This window comes from Chlamydomonas reinhardtii, chromosome 9, assembly GCF_000002595.2.
Source record: "Chlamydomonas reinhardtii strain CC-503 cw92 mt+ chromosome 9, whole genome shotgun sequence".
NCBI lineage: Eukaryota > Viridiplantae > Chlorophyta > Chlorophyceae > Chlamydomonadales > Chlamydomonadaceae > Chlamydomonas > Chlamydomonas reinhardtii.
The window spans coordinates 5,388,802-5,408,140 of record NC_057012.1 but is presented as its reverse complement, the minus strand read 5'-3'; the positions used below and the strand labels follow the sequence as shown (position 1 = coordinate 5,408,140).

At 67.9% G+C, this 19,339-nt stretch overlaps 2 protein-coding genes across 2 annotated transcripts; one reads left to right on the top strand and one right to left on the bottom strand.

The window, feature by feature from the left end:
* Positions 1 to 11: 11 nt before the first annotated feature.
* Positions 12 to 3,963, bottom strand: CHLRE_09g399997v5 (uncharacterized protein). Its single transcript, XM_043065966.1, has 2 exons — positions 1,757 to 3,963; positions 12 to 1,583 (listed from the first exon to the last, which is right to left on the bottom strand). Exons 1-2 carry the CDS (start codon positions 3,870 to 3,872, stop codon positions 115 to 117), a joined length of 3,585 nt encoding a protein of 1,194 aa, XP_042921365.1. The 5' UTR covers positions 3,873 to 3,963; the 3' UTR covers positions 12 to 114.
* Positions 3,964 to 4,453: 490 nt separating this feature from the next.
* On the top strand, positions 4,454 to 16,396 carry CHLRE_09g399960v5 (uncharacterized protein). The gene is made up of 6 exons (XM_043065965.1): positions 4,454 to 6,136; positions 6,410 to 7,213; positions 8,006 to 9,462; positions 9,577 to 10,023; positions 10,267 to 10,933; positions 11,215 to 16,396. The coding sequence occupies exons 1-6, from the start codon at positions 5,188 to 5,190 to the stop codon at positions 15,774 to 15,776; spliced, it is 8,886 nt and encodes a 2,961-aa protein (XP_042921364.1). The 5' UTR covers positions 4,454 to 5,187; the 3' UTR covers positions 15,777 to 16,396.
* Positions 16,397 to 19,339: the final 2,943 nt, after the last annotated feature.

The window sequence follows — 19,339 nt, the reverse complement described above, 5'->3', positions numbered from 1 at the left end:
AGGTGTTTGTTTTCTGTTTTTCTTCTCTTCTCTCCTCTTCTTGCCCTGTCAGGTTTCTGGTCCCGGGGACCAGGCTGCTTTCAGGCAGCAGGGGGGCAGCGCGTCTGCCCCTGTTCAACCTTGTAAGGATGATTCCTCAAAAAAAAAAAAAAAAACCCGCCACTGTGGCGGCGCCGCTGGCGGCTGAGTGGCTGGCTGCGGTGGATGCTGTTTCACGCCCGCGCTCTGCATGTGGCCGACCGCGGCCGCCAGCCGGGCAGGCAGCCCCGCTGGCGCCGGCGCGTCGCTGTACACCCACGCCCACGTGGTGGCGGAGTCCGGGCGCACATGAGTAAGCAGCGCCCGGGTGAGCATCTTCCAGGGTTGCCGGCCTGGCTGGGCAAGGAGGGCGAAGGTCTTAGCTTGCAGGGCAGACAGGAACGCAGGCAGGTCGACGTGGTTGACACCCCCATCCTTGTACGGCAGACAGGCCGTTTCCCGCTTTGGCAGCAGGAGCGGGTTCCCGTGCGACACCAGGCTGGCGTCCTCAGCGTGCATGGAGCGCGCAGCAAAGTGGTCCACCAGGTCGGTGAGTTCCTTCAGCTGCGCAGGCGACGGGTTGAGGAAGCTGAAGTGGTAGGCCAGCTTCGCCGCCAGCACCTGCTTCGCAATGTGCACACGGCCAACAAGAGTCAGAGACAGGGCAGCCCACAGACGCGCCACAAACGCCATGCCGCGAGCCCGCCGGGTGTACAAGTCAGCTGCAGCCGCATCCGAGTCCCACGACAGGGGCACACCCAGGTGCGTCACGGCGCCAGTGGTAAACGGCACCCCCGTGTGTGGGCAAGGGCCCGTCAGGTGCGCAAACCTGCCAAGGCCCATGGCCTTGCTCTTGTCCGGATGGACACGGGCGTTGGACGCGCGGCAGAACAGCTGTACTGCCGCCATCAGGACCGGCCCGTCCACCACCGGGTCGCGCGCCGTGAGGGTCGTGTCGTCAGCGTGGTGGGCAGCCGGTGGCGCCTGCTCGCCGCTGGGTAACAGGGGCGTGCGCAGTGCCCCTTGCGCCACCTGCCGCCGCAGAAAGGACGTCAGTGGCTGCATCTGGATGACCCACAGGGGTGGTGAGGCGGTGCTGCCCTCCTGACTGGCATCGGTGACACAGTTCCAGTCCCCACCGACAACAAGCACCCTGTCCGAGGCCAGGTGGGGATGCAGCCCGGCAAAGAAAGCAGGCTTGTCCGCCACGGCCGTGGGCGCATACACACACACGAAGCGCAGGCGCAGGTGACCCACGTCCCAATCCCAACATACCACACGGCCCGCCGCATCCGTTGACGGCGGCTGCAGAACGCAGCCTGGAAGGGACAGCCGACTCCGCGCCAGGATAGCCGTCCCACAGGAGTGGGGCGACGCCGCCGGGCTGGCAGCAAGGCAGTGGCGCCACGGAAGGCACGCCCCCTGCGCGGCACGAAGGCAAGACTCCAGCACCGTCGTGTCAGTAGCATGGGTCTCCTGCACCATCGCCACATCCGCCCCAACTTGCTGTAGGTGCGAGACCAGCGCCCGCGCCTTGAACGGCGAGCCCAGGCCGTTGACATTCACTGTCAGCAGCCGAAGGTTCGCCGCTCCCACTGGTGGCCGCATTATGAGCCCCCGCCGGCCACGGCAGCGCCGTGGCGGGTGCGGTTGCTGTTGCTGCTGTGGCGTTTGCCGCGGCGGTCGCCACCCTGGCTGGGGGGCGCGCCGCCGCTGCTGGTGCTCATGCTAGCGGCACCTGAGCTGGCGCCGCTGGGGTGCAATGGAGCGCTGCCCAGGCTCATGAGGCTGGAGGTACTGCGGCTGCGGTGCTGGCGTTTCCGGCGGCTGGGCCCGCTGGCCCCGCCGGGGTCCGCAAGCCCACGCTTAGCGGACCGCAGGGTGCGGGCGTTTAGGAGCACGTAGTCCATGTAGGCCGTCTGCACCTGCTGCGCGGCGTCATCCAGCTGCTCCGTCACATCGGAAGGCAGGGGCGTGTCTGCAGGCTGGGCTGAGTATAGGCGCCACCAGCCAGTGAACTCGTCGTGCAGCTGTGCCAGGATGGCGGTACGGCCGGCCGGCACGCGGCAGACGGCCCAGTCCGGTACGGTGGCGCCCTGGTCACGGAGGTAGGCGAGGAGGCGGCCACCAAGCGTGTCGTGGCCCAGCTGCGCCCACTCAAACCCCTGCACATCTGCGCAGCGGTTCTGGTGCGTCACGAGGTCAGAGCCGATGGCAACACACGTGTCCCGGGTCAGGCAAACGGCCCCGTACTCCGCCTCACTGCCCGCACCCCCACCAGCGCGCCCAGCCGTGTCGGCCGAAGCCCCAGCCGGCGCGCCCAGGCCCCTGCCCCTGCCCTTACCACCACCCGCCGGTTGTGACGTTTGCAGTGGAGGCCGCGCCTGGGGTAGCGGCTGGGGCACTGCCCGCCCCACTCCTCCACCCTGGCGCCCCAACCCGCTGCCCCCACCAGCCTGCTGTCCCCCGGCCGGCCGCCCAGTGGGCACGCGCGGCGGCGAGCTAGCACCGTCCTGCGGGGGAGGCAGCCCGCCGCCCAAGCGCCCTGCCCTCTGCTGCGGGAGCTGGGCGGGGCCACAGCGCCCTTTGGAGCGGGGCTGTTGCTGCAGCGGTGGCGGCGGTGCGTGCGCGGCTGGTTGCACCCGTCGCCCACGCCCGGGCGCCGCCGCGGCAGCGCCATCGCCCGCCCCGTCCTGTCCCCCCAGCGTGGCCAGGACCTCAAACCGGGAGCCGGTCCGGGGCCTGGGCGGCTGCACCTGGCGCTGCTGCTCCTGCTGCTGCTGTTGCTGTACCCGCCGTTGCTGCTGGAGATGGAGGTCCGCCATGTAGGCCAAGTACCGCTGCATCACAGCGGTCTGCTCCTGCTCCTGCCTGGCGGCCGCCCGCTGATCAAAGGGCGGCTGTGGCGCGGGAGCCCCACTGGGCTGCTGCTGCGCGCCAGCCGACCCAGCACAGGCAGTACGACGCCTGACTGCCGGTGGCCCCCCCACGCCTGCAGACGGCTGCCCCCCGCTAAGCCCTCCCGCTGCCACCCGCTGCTGTGAAGAGGGCTGCTGCTGTCGCTCGGCCCTTAGGGTAGCCGCAGCAGAACGGGTGCTTCCCCCCGCCACCAGAGCTGGCAGCGAGGGTGAGGCCACGGCGGGTGGTCCGCTGGCGCCAGCAGCGGCAGCCCCTGCGTCACCCACACCCGCCGCCTCCTGCATCTGCACGTCCCCCACGTGGTCAACTATGTCAACACGTTGCCCACGCCGTGACGCCGCCACGCCAGGGCCACCGCCCGCCCCGGCCTGCCCCCCCAGCGTGGCCAGGACCACAACCTGGGAGCCGGTCCGGGGCCTGGGCGACTGCCCCTGGCGCTGCAGCTGCTGCTGCTGCTGTTGCTGTTCCTGTAACCGCCGTTGCCGCTGGAGATTGAGGTCCGCCAGCTCGGCCAAGTACCGCTGCATCACAGCGGTCTGCTCCTGATCCTGCCCAGCGGCTGCCTGCTGATCCAAGGGCGGCCGTGGCGCGGGAGCGCCACTGTGCTGCTGCTGCACGCCAGCCGGCCCAGCACCGGCAGGGCGAGGCCTGGCCGCCATGGGCTCCTCACCGGGCATCTCAAACTTGGCACAGTGCAGGTGAGAGAGCTGCGGGTCCCAGACTGGGCCCCGCACACAGGCAAAGATGTGGTTGGTGATGCCCTGGCCTGCGGGGGCCTGGGGCTCCCCCTTGGGGCCCACCGATTTGGCGCACTGCTCTGAGACCACATAAGCACACGCCAGGTTAGAGGGGTCCGAGGTGGTGGGATAGCCACCCGCCTGCAGCACCAAATCGGTGCGACCGCGGAAAGCCCCCCACACAGGGCCCCCTACCATCTTGACCGTGACGGTGTAGGTGCCCGGAATGATGGGCCGGGTGTCCACTGGCACGTTTGTCTTTGTTTTGGGGTGGGGTGGGGTGGGATGGATTGGGGTGGTTGGTGGCGGTTTTCAAGGGTTTTTTTTTGAGGAATCATCCTTACAAGGTTGAACAGGGGCAGACGCGCAGCCCCCCTGCTGCCTGAAAGCAGCCTGGTCCCCGAGACCAGAACCCTGACAGGGCAAGAAGAGAAGAGAAGAGGAGAAAACAGAAAGCAAACACCTCGAAAACCGCCACCAACTACCCCCAACCATCCCACCACACCCCACCCCGACCCGGCAGACAGAGCAGGAGGCTGGCCCCCCCGCCCCCCGGGAGGGGTGGCACAAAAACACCGCCAGACCTAACCCAAGCACCAACCTACACCACAGCCTAACCGCAAGAACCACCACCACCGCGCGCCAGTGTCGCGCCATTCTGCCGGCACTGCATTCCACCGGCACGAGCGTGTGTAGCCTAGGGTTTTGTGTCGCGTGTGTGACTGCGTGTGGACTCGTGCAGCTAAGACTGCTGTGTATCGCCTGCTTGGTGTAGGATTAACCTTGCTTGCTATCAGCCTGAGAGAAAGGTGCGAGTGAGAAGTTGCCGTACAGTTGGTCGGCGCACGTAGCGGGCAGTGACGCCTGTGAGCGGCACTGTCCGCTGTTACTCCATATTGGCTTTACGACGACTAATGTGTAGTTCTTGTGACTCGCTGAGAGCAGACTGATCACCTGCGGGAGCGAGAACGCCAAGGCGTGTTCAGCGGCAGGCAAGACTAGCGTTTGGACCAGCTAGCAATCGGGGGCATGCCCAGTGAGAACCGCCGGGGTATCTCACAACTCGGGGACTGCGACGGCAGTCCATTGTCCCAGCAACCCGCAACTCGCGTATTCCTCCAGCAGTGAAGCAGCGTCCTCGCCTGGCCAGCTAGGTTATGTCTATGCCTAGCCTGGTTTAACACAGGTGGCCAGAGTGCATGCGCAACCCAGTAACAGCGGACAGTCTGCGCGAACCGGGGGGACCGGCTATGACAAGGCCTCGGATGTCGTGACGCATATCGTTTTGATATTGCGTGAATCAAGAGCTCGGAAGCTGTGACGTCTCTAAACTCCTCGCGCCACTCCCTGTGCTTTCACATGCCGCAGGCCGCAAGGCTGCCCTGACCGCTGGCGCGCTCGCACGATCCTTTGCGGAGGAGTCAATCCTTCAGCAGAGCAGTGGTGAGCTAGCGGGGCAAGGCGTGCTAGCGGCCGCGGCCTGGGAAGCAATTTAGTAGTCTCTAAGTGAATCATGTCAGACGGAGGACAGCCTGGGCGTGCTCAGCGACGACGCGGTGGCAGCGTCAGTAACGTGTTGGCAGGGGCGGCGCAGCTCGGGGATGCAGCTGCCAATGCGCTCCGGGCGGTAGGCGGTCGGGCTGCTTCGGCCATCGGCGCAGGCACTCGGCGCGCACGGCAGCCTCTGCTGCCAGTGGGGGACCCGGCCGCGATTGAACGGGCCAACAGGGCCTTGGCTAACATGGCGGCAGCCGCGGCGGCAGGGGCTGGGGGCTCTGCTGGGGGCCAGGCAGGTGCGCCCCCGGCAACCGCGGCAGGCGCCACAGCACCGGCGGAACTTGACGTTCGGCCTGTGATCATGGCGCTTGCCGCCATGGCTGCGACCAACGGCGCAGCGCAGGCCGCCGGGGCAGAGGGCGCAGCCGCGGAAGCCGCGCCAGGCGTGGCGCGGCCGCCCAGGCCCAGCGCTCTGGAGCGGGCCAGGCTCGCTGTCAACCCAGCGTTTGCCCTCGACGGGCTGGAGGACGAGGAGGATGCAGACTACGCCCCATCAGGCGTAACGGGCAGCGCCGGTAGCGGCTTCGGGGCGTCAGAGTCTGACGACGAGTCACTAGGCCCTTCTGTCAGCCAGGTGGGAGAGTCAGAAGTACTGCGGCTGCTACGCGCCAGCGCAGAGAAGCGTGGAGAATGGGGCCTCGAACGGGCGGGCCGCCGGCTGCGTTCGCGCAGCCAGGCGGCACCGCCGTTGGCGGCAGGCGTGGGAGGTAGGCTTACCACTGCGCCCAGCGCTGCAGGCAGCGGCAGCAGCTCAGCCATCTGGCGCGAGACGGCACTCCGCCTGCATCAGAGCAATGAACGCCTGCAGCGGCTGCTAGAGCAGCGAGATGCGGAACCTGGCGGCCAAAGGCCTGACCCAGCTGGAGACCAGCAACCCGGCGACGCGACCAGGCGTGCCGCCCGCAGTGAGTTGGCCCTGCTCCGGCGGCATGCCGCGCCACACAGCGACGCCGTGGTTCTGCTGCCGTCGCCGGTGTCGCACCGACCGCCGCCCGCTGCGCCCCCCAGGGCAGCTCCCGCTGCCTCGTCCGCACTGAATGCAACTTCCGAGCCCTCGCTCCAGCTGCTACAATCACTGCACAGCGCCCTTGCCTCGCGCAAGCCAACGTACAAACCTACCAGCGCCTTCAGCCCACAGTAGGACGGCGTCGGCCCGCCGGAGGCTTTTGCGCAAACAGCCACCACTTGGCTGTCGGACAACGCCGCGCACGAGGACCCCGACCACCCAGAGGCACGCAACGGCTTGCACTTAGTGAAGGCACTGGGCCTCAAGGCTGCCGTGGCCGACTCCAAGTTCGCCGCTTGGCTCCATGCAGAACAGGCAGGCGTCCTGGCCCGGCATCAAGCCGACTGGGAAGCAGCGCGTCAGGCGGCTGGCGAGCCCACGCAGGACTACTGTGGCAAAGGCTACGGCAGCGTCCCACACGTAGTGCTGTACTGGCGCGACGCTGTGGTGCGTGGTATGGGCATGGCACCGGCTGCCGCGCTGACGGCCGCCTCAGAGTTTGAGCTGCGTGATGCTGCTCATCCGGAGGAGGACTGGCGACAGGGCATCCAGCGGTTTGAACAGCTGCTGGCACGCTGCCCGCGGGGCGAGACCTCTGCAGCGGGGCGCTGGCTCTTCCAGAGCGTTCGGTTCCTGCCCATTGTCATGAGGGAAATGGCGAGTCGCCGCAATGAGGCTTGCCACCGGCTGAACACTGAGCCCGCCGCCTACACCTATGACCTGGCTACCGTCAAGGGCTGGCTGCAGCAGGCATGGGGCTGGTGGGAGCAAGAACCAGCCACGCAAGCGCCGGTGCGGCACGCGCGCACCGCTGCCGCGCACACCCTCGCGCACGCCCACCCGGGCCACGCGCAGTCCCAGTCTGCCATCCTCGCGCGGTTCCCAGCAGCTGCGGGCGAGGTGGTGCCTCAGTATGGGCCGCGTCCCACGCCGGAAGACGCACAGTACTGCCTGCTGCACCAGACCCCCCGCCACGGCGAGGCGGAATGCTGGGAGTGGAAACGCATGGCCAAAACGTTCGCCCCCGAGCACTTTACTTTACTCTCTTCTCTTGCTATTCTTGCATCCTCCTTTCCTTCTGCACAGCTTTGAAACAGTCGACGTCATTTCTCGCGCGCTGTTTGACTTGCTTCCTTTTGTTTTAGGCTTCTTAAGGCCTACGAACCACTGTGAAGCAGTTTGCATTTGTGGGCGTCCTCGTTTTTCGTCAGTCCACTTTGCAGCTGTAGCGCGACACTCCCTCTCCAGCGCCCTTCAGACTTTGCCGGCTTGTGCTTTGGAACTCGACACTGCTATGGAATAGGATTCTGGCGGTTCAGGAGCGTCACCGTGGAGTTGGCGACATTTCGCTTGTCGGCATTTTAACATCTCGGCGAGCACCAAGCTTCACCAGCTTGGAGCCGGCGGCGTATCAACCTCTGTGGTTGGTCATTTGCATCCGCGCGTGCAGCAGGGTGCTTTGGGTGTGGCGGTCGGGGGAGCCCTGCAGCACTTGGCTGTTTTTTTGGGGTGTGGCTCGTCCTCGTGCCCTTGTTGCCTGGTGCCTGGTTGCCTGGCGCCCGCCCTGCTGTGATGCCCTGTGAGTGCTGATCTTGGGTAGCTATGCAGTTGCTGGGTGATCCTGGTCGGTTCCGCCTGGTGTCTCAGCGCAGCCAAGCCACCAGGGGCCAACACCAGCCATACAGCACACCCGCACACGGCGCGGCCGCAGCAGCACATGCCGTGCCGTGTGGGGGGCCTGCGTTTGGGCATCACCGCCCACTGCCAGGCTTGGCAGCGGACCGCACCCCTGCAGGTGGGGGCAACACTGCCAGCCCGTTCTTCAGCCCCGGGCTGCAGCTCCACCTTGCCCTGTCCACGCATAGCGTGGCGCACGGCGTGCAGGACCTGACGACGCAGCCTCAGGGCCCCAGCCTGCCTACCTACCCAGTCCTTCTGGTGGGTGCCACCACGGGGCTCCCAGAGGGCGAGCAGCTGTCCTCAGCCGGCGTCCGGGAAGTGACCAGCGCTGCCTTGTCAGTGCTGGACACCCTGTGCAGGCAGGGCAACCAGCCGCAGCTCTTGCAGGGCCACTCTCTGCACAGCACAGGCCGCCCCTCCCGCACGTTTGCGGGGCTGGCCTTCAGCCGGCGCGCGACCAGCGCCAGCAAAGCAGCCTTCACAGCGGAGCTCATGCGCAGGTCACCGCTGGCGGTACCGCTCCAGCGCGGTCAGGCTGTCCTCACGGTTCACGTGCCGGTGGACACCCGGCCCATCATTCCGGGCACCTACACCGTCACGGTCAAGATGGTAGGGGGCCCTGTGTGGGGGGCTTTCCGCGGTCGCACCGATTTGGTGCTGCAGGCGGGCGGCTATCCCACCACCTCGGACCCCTCTAACCTGGCGTGTGCTTATGTGGTCTCAGAGCAGTGCGCCAAATCGGTGGGCCCCAAGGGGGAGCCCCAGGCCCCCGCAGGCCAGGGCATCACCAACCACATCTTTGCCTGTGTGCGGGGCCCCATCTGGGACCCGCAGCTCTCTCACCTGCACTGTGCCAAGTTTGAGATGCCTGGTGAGGAGCCCATGCAGGTGGAGGTCCGTGGCGCCCCCCAGGCGGCTGGGACGGCCACGACAGCTGCGGCAGGCAGCCCTGCTCCGGCTGCAGCCGGGGTCGCCGACCTGGGTGTCAACACCTTGGGTGGGGTGAGGCCCGCGGCTGCCATGGCGACCGCAGCGGACATCGTTGACCACGTGGGGGACGTGCAGATGCAGGAGGCAGCGGGTTTGGGTGACGCGGCGGCTGCAGCTGGTGGTGCCAGCGGGCCACACAGCGGGGCCCCGCCCCCGCTGCCAGTTCTGGTGGCGGGGGGAAGCAACCGTGCTGCTGCGGCTGCACTGCGGGCCGCGCTGCAGCAGCAGCCCTCTTCGCAGCAGCGGGTGGCAGCGGGAGGGCTTAGCGGGGTCCAGCCGGCGACAGGTGTGGGGGGGCCGCCGGCGGCCAGGCCTCGCCCTGCCGGTGCTGGGCCGGCTGGCGTGCAGCAGCAGCATAGTGGCGCTCCCGCGCCACAGCCGCCCTTGGATCAGCGGGCAGCCGCCGGGCAGGATCAGGAGCAGACCGCTGGGATGCGGCGGTACTTGGCCGCGCTGGCGGACCTCAATCTCCAGCGGCAACGGCGGTTACAGCAACAGCAGCAGCAGGAGCTGCAGCGCCAGGGGCAGTCGCCCAGGCCCCGGACCGGCTCCCAGGTGGTGGTCCTGGCCACACGGGGGGGTCAGGACGGGGCGGGCGGTGGCCCTGGTGCGGCGGCGTCACGGCGTGGGCCACGCGTTGACATAGTTGACCACGTGGGGGACGTGCAGATGCAGGAGGCGGCGGGTGTGGGTGACGCAGCGGCTGCCGCTGGTGGCGCCAGCGGACCACCCGCCGTGGCCTCGCCCTCGCTGCCAGCTCTGGTGGCGGGGGGAAGCACCCGTGCTGCTACGGCTCCCCGGAGGGCCGAGCGGCAGCAGCAGCCCTCTTCACAGCAGCGGGTGGCAGCGGGAGGGCTTAGCGGGGGGCAGCCGTCGGCAGGCGTGGGGGGGCCGCCGGCGGCCAGGCGTCGCACTGCCGATGCTGGGCCGGCTGGCATGCAGCAGCAGCCCAGTGGGGCTCCCGCGGCACAGCCGCCCTTTGATCAGCGGGCAGCCGCCAGGCAGGATCAGGAGCTGGCAGCTGCGATGCAGCGGTACTTGGCATACAAGGCGGACCTCCATCTCCAGCAGCAACGGCGGGTCCAGCAACAGCAGCAGCAGGAGCTGCAGCACCAGGTGCAGCCGCCCAGGCCCCGGACCGGCTCCCGGTTTGGGGTCCTGGCCACGCTGGGGGGACAGGACGGGGCAGGTGATGGCGCTGCCACGGTGGCGTCCGGGCGTGGGCGACGGGTGCAACCAGCCGCGCACGCACCGCCGCCGCCGCCGCAGCTCCAGCCCCGCTCCAAAGGGCGCTGTGGCCCCGCCCAGCTCCCGCAACAGAGGGCAGGGCGCTTGGGCGGCGGGCTGCCTCCCCCACAGGACGGTGCTAGCTCGCCGCCGCACGTGCCCACTGGGCGGCTGGCCGGGGGACAGCAGGCTGGTGGGGACAGCGGGTCGGGGCGCCAGGGGGGAGGAGCGGGGCGGGCAGTGCCCCAGGCGCCGCCCCAGGCAGGGCCGCCACTGCAGACGTCACAACCGGCGGGTGGTGGTAAGGGCAGGGGCAGGGGCCTGGGCGCGCCGGCTGGGGTTTCGGCCGACACGGCTGGGCGCGCTGGTGGGGGTGCGGGCAGTGAGGCGGAGTACGGGGCCGTTTGCCTGACCCGGGACACGTGTGTTGCCATCGGCTCTGACCTCGTGACGCACCAGAACCGCTGCGCAGATGTGCAGGGGTATGAGTGGGCGCAGCTTGGCCGCGACACGCTTGGTGGCCGCCTCCTCGCCTACCTCCATGACCAGGGCGCCACCGTACCGGACTGGGCCGTCTGCCGTGTGCCGGCAGGCCGTACCGCCGTCCTGGCGCAGCTGCGCGACGAGTTCACTGGCTGGTGGCGCCTATACTCAGCCCAGCCTGCCGACACGCCCCTGCCTTCCGACGTGACGGAGCAGCTGGATGACGCCGCGCAGCAGGTGCAGACGGCCTACATGGACTACGTGCTCCTAGACGCCCGCACCCTGCGGTCTGCTAAGCGTGGGCCGGCGGACCCCGGTGGGGCCGGGGGGCCCAGCCGCCGGCAACGCCAGCACCGCAGCCGCAGTACCTCCAGCCTCATGAGCCTGGGCAGCGCTCCATTGCGCCCCGGCGGCGCCAGCTCAGGCGCCGCTAGCATGAGCACCAGCAGCGGCGGCGCGCCCCCCAGCCAGGGTGGCGCCCGCCGCGGCAAACGCCACAGCAGCAACAGCAACCGCAACCGCCACGGCGCTGCCGTGGCCGGCGGGGGCTCATAATGCGGCCACCAGTGGGAGCGGCGAACCTTCGGCTGCTGACAGTGAATGTCAACGGCCTGGGCTCGCCGCTCAAGGCGCGGGCGCTGGTCTCGCACCTGCAGCAAGTTGGGGCGGATGTGGCGATGGTGCAGGAGACCCACGCTACTGACACGACGGCGCTGGAGTCTTGCCTTCGTGCCGCGCAGGGGGCGTGCCTTCCGTGGCGCCACTGCCTTGCTGCCAGCCCGGCAGCGTCGCCCCACTCCTGTGGGGCGGCTATCCTGGCGCGGAGTCGGCTGTCCCTTCCAGGCTGCGTACTGCAGCCGCCGTCAACGGATGCGGCGGGCCGTGTGGTATGTTGGGATTGGGACGTGGGTCACCTGCGCCTGCGCTTTGTGTGTGTGTATGCGCCCACGGCCGTGGCGGACAAGCCTGCTTTCTTTGCCGGGCTGCATCCCCACCTGGCCACGGACAGGGTGCTTGTTGTCGGTGGGGACTGGAACTGTGTCACCGATGCCAGTCAGGAGGCGGCCCCTAGCCCGTCACGTGCTGCAGGTGCCCCGCAACTTGCCAGCCTCCTCGCCCAGTTCAGTCTGGTGGACCCCTGGGCGAGCAAGCGTGGCGGCGCCAAGGGCTACACGCATCCGGCCACGCCCAAGCCGGCCACTCCCGCACGCCTGGATCGGTGGTATGTCAGTGCCGCCGCGGCGCCGTGGGTGGTGGATGTCGCTCGCACGTATGGGGCGCCTGGGGACCACAACGGTGTGCTGCTCACCCTGTCCTTGCCCGACCTGCCACATGCGCACCGGGAGCAGTGGCGCTTCCCCACATACCTGCTGTTTCACCCCTCGCTGCGTTTGGAGCTCGAGCAGCGCTTGGAGGCGCACGTTGCCGCAAATCCCGTGGCCAGTACAGGTGACGGCGCTTGCACGCAATGGGAGGCGGACAAGTTCTTCTTGCGGGAGGCCGCCACCAGCATCCACCGTCGGCATGCACGCCAGACCCGGGATGGGCTGCATGGCGTGGTGCTGGCCGCAGACGCGGCCGCTGCCCTGGCCGACCGGCCGGGTGCCAGCGCCGCGCAGCGTCAGGCTGCGGCCATGGCCAACTTGGCGGTGCGGGAGGAGCGGGCAGCTGCCGCAGCGGCCAGCCACAAAGCCCGCGCTGCACTGATGGAGGAGCATGGGGAGCGGGGCACTCGCTGGTTCCATCGGCAGGCTGACGAGCCAGCAGCCGGCGCGCAGGAGCCCATCACGCACTTGAAGGTGCCGGGGCAACCGGCGCCTGTGGCGCTCACGGGGCCGGGCACGCGCAACACTGTCTCCGCAGCCGCCGCAGCCATGTACAGCAGCACCAGCCCCACCGGCCTGTTCCGCGTGCAGCCGGTCTGTACGGCGTCGCAGCAACAGCTTCTGGCGGCCATTGACCGCAAGGTTCCGGCGGATCTGCAGGCCGCCGCAGAGGGGTCCGGTGACGGCGCCCTCAGTGATGCCGAGCTGATGGCAGCGCTGGCTGGCTCCGCCAATGGTAAAGCACCTGGGTCGGACGGGGTCCCGTACGAGGTGTACAAGGTTTTCTGGGCGCTGCTGGGTCCGCGCTTGTGTGCTGCTGCTGCCGCTGCCTTTGCTGCTGCTGCAGACGCCCACGATGGCGGTGAAATGGCGGCGGCGCTGCCTGCCTCCTGGCGGGAGGGCATCATTACGCTCATCTACAAGGGCAAAAGCCTGGACCGCGCCGAGCTGGCGTCCTACCGGCCCATCACGCTGCTCAACTGCGACTTCAAGATGGTGTCCAAGGCCGTCAGCGCCCGCCTGCAGCCCGCCCTGGATGCAGTTGTGGATGAGCTGCAGACCGCGTTCATCACCGGCCGCTGGATTGGAGACAACGCGCTGTACCTCCAAGGCCTGATCGAATGGATGCGCCTGGACGTGGGCGCGGACGGCGCGCCACGGCAGGGTGGTGCGCTGTACTTCTTGGATATTGAAAAGGCGTATGACCGGGTGCACCGGCAGTGGCTGTATGCGTCCGCGGAGGGACTTGGGTTTGGGCCGCGCATGCTGCGCTGGATCCGCCTGATCACTGCCAACGGCTCTGCCCGCGTGTGTGTGAACGGGATGCTCTCTGACGCCTTCCCAGTGCTGAACGGCTTGCCGCAGGGCAGCACCGCCTCACCACCCCTGTGGGTCATCCAGATGCAGCCACTGACATCCTTTCTGCGGCGGCAGGTGGAGCAAGGGGCACTGCGCACGCCCCTGTTACCCAGCGGCGAGCAGGCGCCACCTGCTGCCCACCACGCTGACGACACGACCCTCACGGCGCGCGACCCGGCGGTGGACGGGCCGGTCCTGATGGCGGCAGTACAGCTGTTCTGCCGCGCGTCAAACGCCCGTGTCCATCCGGACAAGAGCAAGGCCATGGGCCTTGGCAGGTTTGCGCACCTGACGGGCCCTTGCCCACACACGGGGGTGCCGTTTACCACTGGCGCCGTGACGCACCTAGGTGTGCCCCTGTCGTGGGACTCGGATGCGGCTGCAGCTGACTTGTACACCCGGCGGGCTCGCGGCATGGCGTTTGTGGCGCGTCTGTGGGCTGCCCTGTCTCTGACTCTCGTTGGCCGTGTGCACATTGCGAAGCAGGTGCTGGCGGCGAAGCTGGCCTACCACTTCAGCTTCCTCAACCCGTCGCCTGCGCGGCTGAAGGAACTCACCGACCTGGTGGACCACTTTGCTGCGCGCTCCATGCACGCTGAGGACGCCAGCCTGGTGTCGCACGGGAACCCGCTCCTGCTGCCCAAGCGGGAAACGGCCTGTCTGCCGTACAAGGATGGGGGTGTCAACCACGTCGACCTGCCTGCGTTCCTGTCTGCACTGCAAGCTAAGACTTTCGCCCTCCTTGCCCAGCCAGGCCGGCAACCATGGAAGACGCTCACCCGGGCGCTGCTTACCCATGTGCGCCCGGACTCCGCCACCACGTGGGCGTGGGTGTACAGCGACGCGCCGGCGCCAGCGGGGCTGCCTGCCCGGCTGGCAGCCGCGGTCGGCCACGTGCGGAGCGCGGGTGTGGAACAGCATCCGCCGCAGCCAGCCACTCAGCCGCCAACGGCGCCGCCACGGTGGCGGGTTAGCCTGGACCAGCTGTGGGTGGCTAACGCTGCGGGGGCTGTGTCCTACGTCCACTACACGGGGCGGCTCTTGGAGCCTGGGCCTGGTGTGCTGCCCCCGGCAGTGGATGGGGCGTGGCAGCCTGCCTGTGTGCTGCAGCATCGCAAGCCGCGGCACCTGTGGACCTTTGAAGAGCGGGCGGCGTACGATGCAGCATCACCAGGGGAACGGGCAGGGGCGTGGCCTCGGGCGCCGTACTTCCTGGCGCCGGAAGCTGGGGTGGTGGTGCACCCGGAGCACTGCCGGATTGCGGGTGTCAGCTTGGCGGACTACACGGTGCGGGACGTGCGGCGGGCCATCACCGCGGCTAACCCGGCCGCACCTCCGACTCCGGCCCGCCCCGCAGCCATGCCGTGCCCGGCGCCAGCACAGCAGGCGGGGGGTTCGGGGACCCAGCCGGCGGCACAGTCGCGGCTGGCGGAGCGGGAGGCGGAGTGGCAGCGTGCAGCGGCGCAGCTGACCACCACGGCGGCGCAGCACTTCCACAATAACCCGGTGGCTCTGGACCCCTGGCTCCACCGCACCTCTGCGGCAGCCGGGCTGCAGAACACGCCGGCGCGAGAACTGCAGTCGTATGCGTCCCCGTCCCAGCAGTCGGGTGAGGGGCCGCGGCGGTCCGCGCGGCTGCAGGAGCAGGCGGCGGGAGGGGCGGGACCTAGCACTGGGCCTGCCACGGCGGCGGCGGCAGCAGCGGCGGCGGTGGAGGGCGACCCTCGCATGCCGCCCCCGGATGCGTCCCTTCTGCGGGGTACGTGGCGGAGGCTGTGGGACAGCCACGCCAGTCGGGGGGCAAAGGTGCTGGTGTACAGGCTGCAACATGCTTACCTGCCTTGCGGGCTGTACAGGGCGGGCAAGGGCATTCGGCCACGGGTGACCACGGGGTGCGGGGGGTTGGGGGCGCACTGTCCTCACCCCGCCTGCGGGCCACCTGGCCCGCGGGCGTGGGCCAGCCTGACGCACATCTTCCTGGAGTGTCCAGCTTATGCGCAGGCGAGGACGTGGCTGCAGCAGCTGTGGGCCTGCGTTGCGCCCCAGGCAGCGGCGCCGCCAGTGACGGACGCGGGCTTCATGCTGGGGGACCGCATGGGTATGTGGACCTCAGGCCCGCGGGGGGCGGGCGCACTGCTGTGGAGCACTTTGCGGGCCACCTTCTTGTACGCCGTCTGGTGTGCGTACTGGTCCCGTGAGCCTGCTAAGCAGACGTCGGAGCATGTGGTTCGGGAGGTGGTCAGCGAGCTGCGCAGGGTGATGCAGCTGCGTTTCACTGCTGCCACGCTAACCCCTGAGACCCTGTCGGCTCTGCCCACTCAGCTTCTCACCGCACAGCTCAAGGCGGCTAAGCTGGAGCACTTTGTTGCCATCTGGTCGGCGGGTGGCGCGCTTTGTGAAGTGGAGGAGGTTCAGGGTGGGTCACCGAAGTTGCACTTGCGGCTGACGCTTGCATCACCTGTGCAGGCCCCCTAGGTTTCCTTTTGGACGGCGTTTCTTTCCAGGCGCTGGCGTGGCGTATTATCGTCATCAGCTTGTCTGGCGCCCCATGTGTCATAGCTCTGGCTGGAGTGGCAGCGCCTGGGCGGCTGTGGGCCTTCCTGCTCAGCGCGTCTTGCAGCGGACTGGAGCCCGATTAGTCAGCGCCACATCTGGCCCGTTTAGTTTTCTGCTTGTGTCTCCTCTGCCGGTTCTCCTGGGGTGTTGCTTAAGCCACCGACTTGTGGGGGTGGGGTGGGTTTGGGCGGCGCGAGTGCGTAGCGCTAGTGTTTTCTTTGCTGGCGCGCGGTGGTGGTGGTTCTTGCGGTTAGGCTGTGGTGTAGGTTGGTGCTTGGGTTAGGTCTGGCGGTGTTTTTTGTGCAACCCCTCCCGGGGGGCGGGGGGGCCAGCCTCCTGCTCTGTCTGCCGGGTCGGGGTGGGGTGGGGTGGGATGGATGGGGGTGGTTGGTGGCGGTTTCGAGGTGTTTGCTTTCTTTTTTCTTCTCTTTTCTTCTCTTCTTGCCCTGTCAGGGTTCTGGTCTCGGGGACCAGGCTGCTTTCAGGCAGCAGGGGGGCAGCGCGTCTGCCCCTGTTCAACCTTGTAAGGATGATTCCTAAAAAACCTGGCGCTCGCGATCCGGCAGGGGCTTTACGCGCAGCACTGGAACGAGCGGCAGGGCATACGAGGGCAGGGTGGCGCAGGGCGTGGCGGACGGAGTGGCCGCGGGGGTCAGGGCAGCCGCGGCGCCGGTGATGCGGCGCCGCCGCCGTGGCAACGGCAGGCCAGCACCTTCACCACAGCCCTTCAAGACCTCAAGCGCCAAATGGAGGGGCTGGCCTCTGCGCAAGCCGCCATGACAGCGACGGCGACAGCAGCCGTCCCCACCCCGCCGCAACAGCCGCAACCGCCGGTTGCCACGGCGGCGCCCGCAGTCACCGCCGCGCCCGTTGTCCCCGCCGCGCCCGCGCAGCTGGACGCGGCGATAGTCGCCCACGCTGCTGCGGCGGCCGTCGCCATGCTGCACAACATGCCGCAGAGGACACCAGCTGGCGTCCATGTAACGGCGCGAGCGCCGGAGGAGGAGGAGGTACACGCGCCGTCAAGCTTCTACCAGTACCCTGCTGCAAACTACATCACGGTAGCGCCCACCGCAGTGCTGCGTGGCCCGATGCCCCAAGGCTTCATGCCTGCGAGTGCAGCTTCTGCCACAGCCGCCGCGAAAACCCCGGCGCCGCCGCAGCCGACTGCTTCTGCCCCAGCTGCCGGGGGCTCCCCTCGGGCGCCACAGCAGCCAGCGCGCGCCACCGGGGCAGCTGCGCTGCTCATTCCCCTGCTGGAGCAGATGCGCACCATTGGCATGCGGATGACGGCCACAGAAGAACTCATGCAGCAACTGCTGGAAGCCGCGCAAGGCGGCCTGCTGGAGAGCGAAGCAGCAGCGGCGCTGCACGCACGGGCACAGCGCACCTCAACGGTCTCCGTGATCACGCCGGGGTATGTGGAGTTGGCCACCGGTTTTTTTTTTTTGAGGAATCATCCTTACAAGGTTGAACAGGGGCAGACGCGCTGCCCCCCTGCTGCCTGAAAGCAGCCTGGTCCCAGGACCAGAACCCTGACAGGGCAAGAAGAGGAGAGAAGAGAAGAAAAACAGAAAACAAACACCTCGAAAACCGCCACCAACCACCCCCATCCATCCCACCCCACCCCACCCCGACCCGGCAGACAGAGCAGGAGGCTGGCCCCCCCGCCCCCCGGGAGGGGTTGCACAAAAACACCGCCAGACCTAACCCAAGCACCAACCTACACCACAGCCTAACCGCAAGAACCACCACCACCGCGCGCCAGAAAAAGAAACACCAGCGCTACGCACTCGCCCCGCCCAAACCCACCCCACCCCCACAAGTCGGTTGCTTAAGCAACACCCCAGGAGAACCGGCAGAGGAGACACAAGCAGAAAACTAAACGGGCCAGATGTGGCGCTGACTAAGCGGGCTCCAGTCCGCTGCAAGACGCGCTGTGCAGGAAGTCCCACAGCCGCCCAGGTGCTGCGACGCCAGCCAGAGCTAAAAAACATGGGCGCCAGATAAGCTGATGACGATAATACGCCACGCCAGCGCCTGGAAAGAACCGCCGCCTAGGGGGCCTGCACAGGTGATGCAAGTGTCAGCCGCAAGTTCAACTTCGGTGACCCACCCTGAACCTCCTCCACTTCACAAAGCGCGCCACCCGCCGTCCAGATGGCAACAAAATGCTCCAGCTTAGCCGCCTTGAGCTGTGCGGTGAGCAGCTGAGTGGGCAGAGCCGACAGGGTTTCAGGGGTTAGCGTGGCGGCAGTGAAACGCAGCCGCATCACCCTGCGCAGCTCGCTGACCACCTCCCGAACCACATGCTCCGACGTCTGCTTAGCAGGCTCGCGGGACCAGTACGCACACCAGACGGCGTACAAGAAGGTGGCCCGCAAAGTGCTCCATAGCAGCGCTCCCGCCCCCCGCGGGCCTGAGGCCCACATACCCATGCGGTCCCCCAGCATGAAGCCCGCGTCCGTCACTGGCGGCGCCGCTGCCTGGGGCGCAACGCAGGCCCACAGCTGCTGCAGCCACGTCCTCGCCTGCGCATAAGCCGGACACTCCAGGAAGATGTGCGTCAGGCTGGCCCACGCCCGCGGGCCAGGTGGCCCGCAGGCGGGGTGAGGACAGTGCGCCCCCAACCCCCCGCACCCCGTGGTCACCCGTGGCCGAATGCCCTTGCCCGCCCTGTACAGCCCGCAAGGCAGGTAAGCATGTTGCAGCCGGTACACCAGCACCTTTGCCCCCCGACTGGCGTGGCTGTCCCACAGCCTCCGCCACGTACCCCGCAGAAGGGACGCATCCGGGGGCGGCATGCGAGGGTCGCCCTCCACCGCCGCCGCTGCTGCCGCCGCCGCCGTGGCAGGCCCAGTGCTTTTTTTTTTTTTAGGAATCATCCTTACAAGGTTGAACAGGGGCAGACGCGCTGCCCCCCTGCTGCCTGAAAGCAGCCTGGTCCCCGAGACCAGAACCCTGACAGGGCAAGAAGAGAAGAAAAGAGAAGAAAAAAGAAAGCAAACACCTCGAAACCGCCACTAACCACCCCCATCCATCCCACCCCACCCCACCCCGACCCGGCAGACAGAGCAGGAGGCTGGCCCCCCCGCCCCCCGGGAGGGGTTGCACAAAAAACACCGCCAGACCTAACCCAAGCACCAACCTACACCACAGCCTAACCGCAAGAACCACCACCACCGCGCGCCAGCAAAGAAAACACCAGCGCTACGCACTCGCGCCGCCCAAACCCACCCCACCCCCACAAGTCGGTTGCTTAAGCAACACCCCAGGAGAACCGGCAGAGGAGACACAAGCAGAAAACTAAACGGGCCAGATGTGGCGCTGACTAAACGGGCTCCAGTCTGCTGCAAGACGCGCTGTGCAGGAAGTCCCACAGCCGCCCAGGCGCTGCCACTCCAGCCAGAGCTATGACACATGGGGCGCCAGACAAGCTGATGACGATAATACGCCACGCCAGCGCCTGGAAAGAAACGCCG